Below are 10,076 nucleotides of genomic sequence, written 5' to 3'. Positions count from 1 at the left end.
GGCGAATTTCCTTCTCTTTTGTTGTATAGGCTTGTATGACCTGTCAATTCCAAGCTTGTGAGTAATAATGTCTTTTGATATACCTGCCATATCCTCATGCTTCCATGCGAATGTAGACATCCTGCATTTCAGAAAGTTAATTAATTGTTCTTCAATATCCTGAGAGATATTGGTTCCTACGAGCACCGAGATATCAGGATTATCCTGGTCCAGGATAACTTTCTTCACATCCTGCTCCGAAGTTTCCACGATATCCTGGGCCAGTATCTTTAATTGCTATGCTGGACTTGGTTTGGCCGAGGATTTCATTGAGGATGAGTAACATTCTTTCGCTTCTTGCTGATCACTATCGATTTTGACAACTCCCCAAGGGGTAGGAATCTTAATGCATTGGTGGTATGTTGATGGAACGGCCTTCATATCATGAATCCACGGTCTTCCGAGGATGATGTTATAGCAGGATAAAGAATCCATCACACAGAAACGTTGCATCTTGTTGACCCCTTCGACATATACGGGCAGCTTTATCTCTCCCACTGTGTTCCTAGCTTCTCCACTGAAACCAACGAGCACAGTAGACTTCGAGGTGATATCCATCGGAGACACATTCATTCTCTTCAGAGTCTCCAGTTGGATTATGTTGACGGAACTGCCATTGTCAACCAATATCCTGCGTACAAAATGGTCAGCCACATATAACGTTATTACCAGAGCATCATGGTGAGGATCCTGCACAGTATCCCTGTCATCAGCGTCAAACGTGATCACTTTGTCGGTTGTGAGGGTAGTCATCTTGACAGGTTTGTCTCCCCTCTCAGCCTTAGCTTCTTTTGCATGTCTCTTCGCCGCCGAATATGAAGTCCCACAAATATCTGATCCTCCCGAAATAAAGTTGATTATCTTGGCATCCGGGGGAGGTGAGGCTGCTCGTTCAGGATCCTTTTCAGTATCCTGTCCTTTATTCTTTTTTCTTCCCAAGAGATCTTTTAGATATCCTTTGCTCAGAAGATAACTTATTTCCTTCCTCAAAGCAATGCAATCCTCCGTAATATGTCCGAAATCCTCATGGAAGGCACACCATTTGGATTTATCCTTCCAATCAGCTTTTTGTTGATTCTTCCGAGGCCACCTGGCTTTATCTCCCAGACCCTGCATAGCATACATTAGTTCAGGTATATTAACAGAAAAACAATATTCAGATAACTCAGGATATTCTTCAGGATCCTCGTCTTCAACAGCATTCACTCTCTTGTTGTCATTTCTGCCATATGGCTTGGAGCGATATGGCTTATATGAGGATTCTGATTTCCTGTTAGTCGATTCGTATGTTGAGGATGCATTCATCTTTTCTTGCATTTTCTTGTCATCCTCCAATCGAATATATCTCAGAGCCCTGTTACGAGCTTCGTCAAGATTCCTGCAGGAATTCATTACAAGATCCTGATAAAACTGAGAGTCCTTTTGCAACCCCATCTTAAAGGCTTGCACAGCTGTTGCAACATCAAGATGTGGGATATCCAAGGATTCTCGGCTGAATTTGTTCACATAATCCCTCAAGGATTCCTGAGGTCCTTGAGTTATCCTGTAAAGATCACTGGTTAGTTTTTCAAAACTCCGACTGCAAGAAAATTGACTATTAAATAAATTGACTAGGTGGGCAAATGATGTAATCGAATGCGGAGGAACATTTAACAGCCATTTCAAGGCTGATCCTGTTAGAGTAGACCGAAACCCTTGCACAGGCAAGCTTCCTTGAGATCTGGAGGGATAGGGTTGATCTCCATCCTTTCCCTTTACTGGGCAATATGCTCTTCAGGATCCGTGGTTCCGTCGTAAAGCTTCATGTTCGGAGTCTGAAATCTTTTTGGGATTTCAGCGTCACATATAGGATGCACGAACCGAGATATCATGTGGCTATCCTGGGATACTTCAGGAATTGGCTGCACCACCCCAGGTACACTGGATATCATATCCTTTAATTTCTGAAGCTCCCTGGATAATTCTGACGTTACAGTTGTATCCTGCAAAGATCCAACACTGTTAGCGGTAATAGCATTATTATTATTAGGTACGTTACCGGTTGGAGGATTCTGCACATATCCCGAAACATATCCCAAGCTCCTCACGATAGACATCCTAACAGAGGAGGGTATCTTAGGAGTAGGATTCTGAGGGAGGCTGGGCACAATATTCCCCCTATTATCCTCAGTATACACGGCTGAACTAAAGTTCAAAGCTCTGCGCTGTAATGGAGTGACGATATCCTCAGCAGGTCTGCTCGAGCCGGACTTCAGGAGTTGTGTCTCCCTCAACAGCATCTGGTTTGTTTCCTGTTGCTACCTCATTTGTTCCTGCACACTCCCAAATAAGGTTAGGATTTCATCATTAGAAGCCAAAATCGGAGCAGATCCCTGAACAGTCCGGGTAGGGATAACGTCCTGAGGTTGCGAAGAAGATTGCATCCTTGGAGGAGGTGGTGGAAGCACTGGACCAGTAGTAGCAGAAGTCATAGCAGATACAGTAGAGTAACTCATGTTTGATCTTGAGGCCATTATGGACAATGTGGCAAAAAATTTTGAAAACAGAAAACTGATTAGCGATTTGATAAAGATTTTTAGTAAAGAAAGCACCACTTGCCCCACGGTGGGCGCCAAATTGTTTTGGTCAAAAATTACCTAAGCAATTTAATGATCAAATTAGTTAAGTGAGGTAGTGTGCTAGAAAGTGTTGTTGAAAATGTGCTTGCTAAGTTGTTTATGAAAACAGTATTCGGGATACGGCTCAGGATGTCGAGCTGTATTATTGATCAAATAATGAGCGGAAAGTAAAGTAAATGACACGAGATGTACGAGGAAAGCCATTGATCAATCTAGATCGCCGGCATAAAACCTCGGGAGCTGACAATCGCAGCTGCCTTGTTCTTCTATTGCTTCAAATATTAGGATACAGTGCAGGATGTGGTGCGGATCAACTAAGTGTTACAATGAGATTTGAATACAAGTGTTTGTGTGTAGTGGTTGCTAGCAGCTAGAGAGCAAAAGTGTACGGAAGTGTTGGTGAAAAAAGTGTGTGCCTTAAACTGATCCGCCACATCTATTTATAGTAAAGATAAACCAACAAACTATCCTAAACTTGCGGGATCCACCGGATATTCCCTCATTGAACGTTGTAGACCTGGTCTTTCGGGCTCAACGTCTCTTCTTCAACAAATTCGTCCGAGTCTTGAGGAGAAGAAGTCCTTTCGACCGTTGGTAAGTCTTAGTCTTCAACCTGCACGTGGTTAATTAACAAATCTCAGGATATTACCCAAGATGTCAGTAATATCCTCTTCCAGCATCCTGGTCACAAACGAACAAACAAAGGCAGGATATTGGTCAGGATATGTATGCTTAGAAAATGACCCATAACAATGATGATTGTTCCATTGAAGGTTTTTCAATGTGTGTTTGCAGAATAGATGCAGGGTCATTGTCACTGATTTTTTCTGGATTGGAGGACTGGACTACAGCTGTGTTATCCTCATTGCGTTTTGCATCATGATCATTGCATTTTATAATCAATGGAGTTGAAATGATTTGATTTTTGATGTCTTCATTTTGGCTCAAATTTAGAAATCTTGATGGTGTTTCCATCAGAGTTGAATCAATATTAACTTTCATGTGCTTTTTTGCTTGATGGTTGAATTTTTCAATCAATGACACCCATTCGTTTACTTTGTTATCAAGAGCTTCAGTGTTTGGATATTCTTCGATAATCTCATCTATGCGTGATTGGATGTTTTCGAAAATTTCTTCAAATCCTTTAAAATGATCATCCAAAGTAGTCAGAAGATATTATTCATGTGATTTTTTATCTGCAATGTTCTTCATATTTTCATCGCCACTTTTTGTTGAATGAATGTCAGAAAGACCTTCACTTTGATTTTGTGATGGCATGAAATTACGCAGATGGCTTTGACTGTCTACCCACATTTTATCTTTATTTCCTATTGATGGTTTAATGAAGAATTGCCCTCATGATCCTCCACTTTCTGTATGTGTTTTGTCAGTTTCATTGGTTTTAATTGGGCTGTTTTGAACATTCTCTTGATTCTCTTGATCAATCCAGTCTGTTGCAGCTTTAAGTAAGGTGATTGGTTGTTCTTCAGCATCGTCTTCATCTTTTTCTTCAGATTCATCTTCAAAAATTTCTTCATTTTCATTCTCGGATTCAGTTGGATAAACATAAAATTCATCCTTTTCATCTTTCTTTTTTTGTTTATTCTTTCTGACTTTTTTCTCTTTATCCATTACGAGACATCTCCCCTCATTTCGTGCAGCAATTTCCAATTCATCTTCAAATTCTTGTAATGTTGTAGAGTCAATTTTATCAAGAGAGAACTCTTCAGCGTTTTCAGCATCGTCAAATCCTTGTTTTTTGTAAGCATATAGTATCGGTATGAATCATTGCGTTTTAGAAAAATAATCTATTCAAATTTTATTGCGTTTTACAAAAACATTGTGTCTTACACAAGCAAAGAGTAGTTTTAAACAAACAAAGAATATAAACAAACAAAAATGAAAGATCATTGCGTTTTAAAATATACATTGCGTTTTATAAAGTATAGTTTTAAACAAACAAAGAATATAAACAAGCAGCCTAAACAAGCATTCAGCAAATATGTAGCAATAATGAAAGATCAGATTTCATACCGCTAACAATGCAATAGGTCCATTGAAGAGCTTCTCATTTCCAGACCATTGTCTTCTTGTACGCCTTAAAACGGTCAGAATATATTCACACCAATTAAAATCCTGGGTTTTTTTTGTCACTTTTCATTGATGGCAAGAATCTTTGATTAACATTACTACTTTGCATTGCCTCCGCCATGATCGTAAAAAATATAACCAAGAAATTTAGTTTGAACAATCTTCCAAGCTCATTTCTTGATTTTAAATAACTAATCAAGTTGTGTGCATACATTCTCTTCAAAATATCTTTGCTGAATTGACCGCGCCAGAATTTAATTATAAGATCAGTGTCTTTTGGTCTCAATTTTTCATCAATCTCTGTTTTTCCATTTGGTATTTGAAATACCTTTTGGATAAATTCAGCTGTGATCTTAATCTTTTCATCTCCAGTGTTTATCTCATCATTTTCAGCATCAAAGTTTTTTACCAGCCAATATCTGAATTTGCGTGGAACTGAATGCAGCTTGAATTTTAGTATGCTCTCAAACCCTATTTCTCTAACAACATTCCTTTGCTCTTTTGACAAACCTTCAATATAATCTTTTAGATTATTGACTGCACATCTTATGTTGATTTTTTTTCCGTCGTAATCATAATATGGTTGTTATTCTGGTTGTTCTTTTGTTTTATCTTTCCTCAGTGATCTCTTTGGTTTTGCCCTTGGTTTTGATTCTGCCTTTTCCTTCTTTTGATTTTTTGTTGGGTTAACTCTTGGTTGTGGATCAACAAAATCATCATCTGATACATCGAATTGTGTTAAAAACATATATTTTTTTCATGAAATTTGTTAAATGCGTTTTATGTTACCTGAATTTACTTGTTGTTGTTCGGAAGTATGCAGAACAATAGCTCGACTAGATTTTTCATCCTTTGAATCAGAAACTGTATCTTCTGATGATTCTATCACCACTTTCTTTCTTCTCCTTTTTTGTTTTTCCTCTTGTTTTTTAACTTTAAATAGAATAATGAAACAATGTCAATTAACAAATTTATGATAAAACGCATTAGGTAACACTATAAAGATAAAAAGCAGTAATTCACAGGTTTAAGATAAAACGCAATACTTTACATCATATTATTTAACACACCAAATTAACATTACATAATCTCATTTTGTTTTTTATGATATATTAATATAAAACGCATTAGTCAACAATGTCAATTAACAAATTTATGATAAAACGCATTAGCTAACACTATAAAGATAAAAAGCAGTAATTCACAGGTTTAAGATAAAATGCAATACTTTACATCAAATTATTTAACACACCAAATTAACATTACATAATCTCATTTTGTTTTTTTATGATATATTAATATAAAACGCATTAGTCAATTAAAAAAAGCATTTGATAGCATTTAATATAAAACGCAATAGTTAACAACACATGTATCTCAGTAAATTCAAAGATAAAACGCAATGTTTTAAAATTCGATTACAATTATCATAATAATAATCTCTTTGTTTCTGCAAATTTATTAAGGTAAAACGCATTAATTCACAATATATAAATCCCATAAGAAGCATTAGCATCTTAGATCATAGTTTTAACATAAAACGCAATGTAGTCTCTAGTAATAAAATGTTAAGATAGGGGAAGATATAACTCATTAACTATTTTTGGGAACGGATATGATATATTAGGTCTATTGTAGTTCATAAAACGTAACTTGAATTCAGTTAAAGAGCAAAAATAGATAAAATTGCCATTGTCTGAAATATCTTTACGTTTTCTAGTTCTTTGTTGTTTCATTGTTGATTTTCGGCTAATATTTTCTTGTTCATCTATGTTCTCTTCAGCTGATGATGTTTTTGGCTTCTTTGATGATTTAGGGTTTTCAGAGACGGATTTCTTTTGAGTAACTCGAATGTAAACCTTCAAATTATCTCTCGACGACGCCATGAACTTCAATGGAGTATGTTTTTCTCAAATTTCTGTATGTGTTTGATCGTTCAATGGAAGTGTAAAACGTAATGCACTTTTTTTCGAAGCGTTTCTGTGTATATTCAACGGCGGTTATTTTGGAATTTGACGATAATACCCCTGAAACCCCGGAGAGCGTGTTTAAATGACAGTTTTTAATTTGATTTTGATCTAAACCGTAGATTGTGCAATTGGACGGTTATGATTGCTTCCTATCCTTCCTAGCGAAATAAACTCCCTATTGTATCTCCACCCTACAAAATAAATGCAAAATCATTAAAGAATAAAAAGTAGATATTTGGTTAATTTAATAGAGATATAAAAAAATGTTTATAATGTTGGTTAAAAAAAAAGAAAAGGCAAATACAAAATAAACAAGGAACACTATTTTAGTAAATACTTTTAAAGGAACACCATTTTAATAAATAGTTTTTTCACCAACACTAGTTTGGGAAAAAACTCTACATTTACCACCCCTTCACATATGTAATCGCACCGTTTCGGTTGTCAAAATTCCACGACCATCTCAAATGATTGCATTTATACCATCCATGTATTAACTTTTTTAATGTTTACGTTGGTCCAATGAATGGATACTAACACCTTATCCAAAATATAAAGTAGCATATATTCATTTATTATTAGCATTGTTGATGCAACAAATAATAGACCAAGGATAGTAGCTGGGCTGGTTAGGCAAAATGGTTGAAGGGTTCAACTTTGCCTAACGCAGGTCGTGGGGTCCGCCCACGTTTGCAAGACGTGGAAGGAGGTTCAATAGTTTATTCTTGTTGTTTGCTAAGGATCCTCCTCTGAAATGTGTTCAGATTCGGATGAAGGAGCAAACAGAATGTGTGTGTTGGATGTGAAAGGAAGTATCTTGCGAGAAGCAAGTACTTGAAGTGAATGACCAGAGATCTCGAGAATCAGGGCTGGTCAGGCATGTGTTTCTCAGTAAATGAAGTGTCAAATATATAGGAGAAGACACCTCCCAAAGAGGAATGCATTTGACTAGTGACCTTGCGTGCAGTGAGGGGCTTACCCTTTCGAGGGTTAAAGCCTTTTGACCCCTAGATAATAGAGTGTGCTCTGTGGACCTGCATTGCTTTTGCGGCTGGCGAGTTGGTGAAGTAGTCCAGAGACATGACTACTTACTGTTTCGTGTTACTTTGTTCCATTTCCCCAGGTTTTTAACCTTTGAACCATTTTGCCTTATGGGCATTTTCGTAAATAAGTCATTTATATTTGGTCTTAGGCTACCCCCGTCGTCAGCCCCCCAAGTCAGAGGTTTTTGGGAAATGAGCTCAAAGACGTCTGACTTTAATACGTGTATTTACTGCCCAAGGGCTTCGGAGGTTCAAAGGTTTGAAGGTTTGAAACGGTTGGGGTTTTTGAATTTCGGAATTTGACAAGACGGTTGACAAGACCTGTGGCAGTTTGTCAGGCGGCGGGTATTAATTCTGCCTTTTAATAATTATCCTTTATCTCATTTATTTGCATATTTTTATTAGAAGATCATTACTTGCTCCTTTTTCTCTCAAGTTTTCCCCTATTTTCATATCACGTCAGTTCCGCTTTGCTTATTTTCTTGTTAATTGTTCATATCATGGGTGCTCATAAGGATATGGCAAAATCATTTTCTCGACTGACTCAAGAGGAAGTCGATTTGTTTTGTATGGAATGGGGTATAGGGACGAAGTGTAGACCAGTTGCACCGACCTGTGATAAATCTATCAATGAATGTCCTCCTGGTATGATTGCCTTATATTGTCGTCATTTTGAGTTCTCCAATCTTCGTCACCCGTTTTCAAACTTTGTTTTGAATATTTTGGAGTATTACCGAGTGTCTTTTGGTCAGATTCACTCCTTGGTATGGCTAGGGTTTTACATTTTGAAATTTTGTGTCGGGCCTCCGGGTATGACCCATCTCTGTTGTCTTTCCGTCGCTTCTTCCGGCTTGCTAAGAATGGTGATTGGTGCACCTTTGAGACCAATCAAGTTGATACTTGTTTAATTTCGTCCATGGTTTCTACACTTGGGGTCTGGAAGGACCGGTTTTTCTGGGTGTCGGAGGAGATTGTTCCTTTCAAACTTGTTTGGAGACACCCGGATGCCGTTCTGAACGAGCCGGAGCCTTCTGCTTCTGACATAAACACTCATTTTTTAGAAACTCTCAGGGAGTGCCCTTCGAGGCTTCGTCCCTTTCCTGAGCATTTGTTGGTGTTGTTGGGTATAAGTAAACTGTGGGAAAAGGCCAACCGGGATCCGGTGCTTATTAGAGATGGGAAGGGTATGCATTTATTCTTTTCTTGCTCTTTTGTTCTTTTTCTTTCTTTGCTTATGTGCTTTTTCATTTATGTTGCAGTTATGTCTGCTCTTGATTTTATCAAAAGCGATGATACCTCTGACGTTGCTTTGATGATGTTGTTGCTACTCCTGGCGAGAATGCGGTTGTTAAGGGTTCTGATTATAGGTTTGAGGGTTCCGGGTACGTGAATGTTCCGAATGTTAAAGGCTTTACCAAGGCTACTGCTTCCAAGGTTCCACTCGTTGTTCCCAACGCCATCTGAAAGGTGTTGATCAGCCCTCTGGTTCGGAGCCTATCGACGTTAATGATGATATTGAGGCATCAACGGATCAAGCTATGGATGTTGGCAAGGGTAAGGAGAAGGAGTTGATTGTTTCAAGTAAGAAGAAGAAATTGATTAAGAAAGGTACCACTCCTGTTATTCAAGGTTCGTCAGCCAAAAGCGTTGAGAGCTTCGAAGGTTCAGAGGGTCAGGACATTTATGTGCCTAACTGGGGGGTTAAGGTTGGTGATAATTTTAAAGATCCGGCTGTTTGTGCTGAGGCCCTAGCTCATTTTGCTCCTTCCGGCGTTCGAAGCGCCATATCTGAGATGGAGGCTGATCATCTTATTTCTAGGATGATGCTCAGTTCTTGCAACCTTTCTGCCTTTTTGGCTGAAGGTGTCACTCGTTTTGCTAAAGGGATGCAGGAATATGAGGAAGCTTCCAAGAAAAAGGAAAAAATGAAAGCTTCAATTGCCGCGATGAAGAAGGAGATTGATTGTGACAACTCGTACTTCAGAACCTATATTTGTGTTTACTGTGACGTGTATGAACTCTATGTGATTATTTGATATGTTGATATTAACGAATAAATGCTACATGTTATGTGAATATGTATACCTGTCACGCAAGCCTTTAGGGCCGCACACTTCATCTCTCGTTACATCTCTTTCTCGGCCCACTCTATGCTTGACTCGAGATCAAATGGCAACCCGTGTAAAGGGTTCTGCCCACTCCAATTACACGCATAACACTAGGATTTGGGGTATACTCCTCATGGTTGCAAAACACTTTACACATACACAAACCCTAGGAGCTCTCTTTCTCTCTCTCGTTTTCCCCTTGGAACC

At 38.2% G+C, this 10,076-nt stretch overlaps 1 protein-coding gene across 1 annotated transcript; it reads right to left on the bottom strand.

The window, feature by feature from the left end:
- Positions 1–4,013: 4,013 nt before the first annotated feature.
- Positions 4,014–6,634, bottom strand: LOC110892916 (myosin heavy chain, clone 203-like). Its single transcript, XM_022140051.1, has 4 exons — positions 6,439–6,634; positions 5,538–5,681; positions 4,992–5,258; positions 4,014–4,408 (listed from the first exon to the last, which is right to left on the bottom strand). The coding sequence occupies exons 1-4, from the start codon at positions 6,632–6,634 to the stop codon at positions 4,014–4,016; spliced, it is 1,002 nt and encodes a 333-aa protein (XP_021995743.1).
- Between the last annotated feature and the right edge of the window lie 3,442 nt (positions 6,635–10,076).

The sequence above is a fragment of the Helianthus annuus genome, chromosome 12, assembly GCF_002127325.2.
Source record: "Helianthus annuus cultivar XRQ/B chromosome 12, HanXRQr2.0-SUNRISE, whole genome shotgun sequence".
NCBI classification, from domain to species: domain Eukaryota; kingdom Viridiplantae; phylum Streptophyta; class Magnoliopsida; order Asterales; family Asteraceae; genus Helianthus; species Helianthus annuus.
Note: the sequence above shows the minus strand (reverse complement) of the source record. Positions and strands in the feature narration are given on the sequence as shown.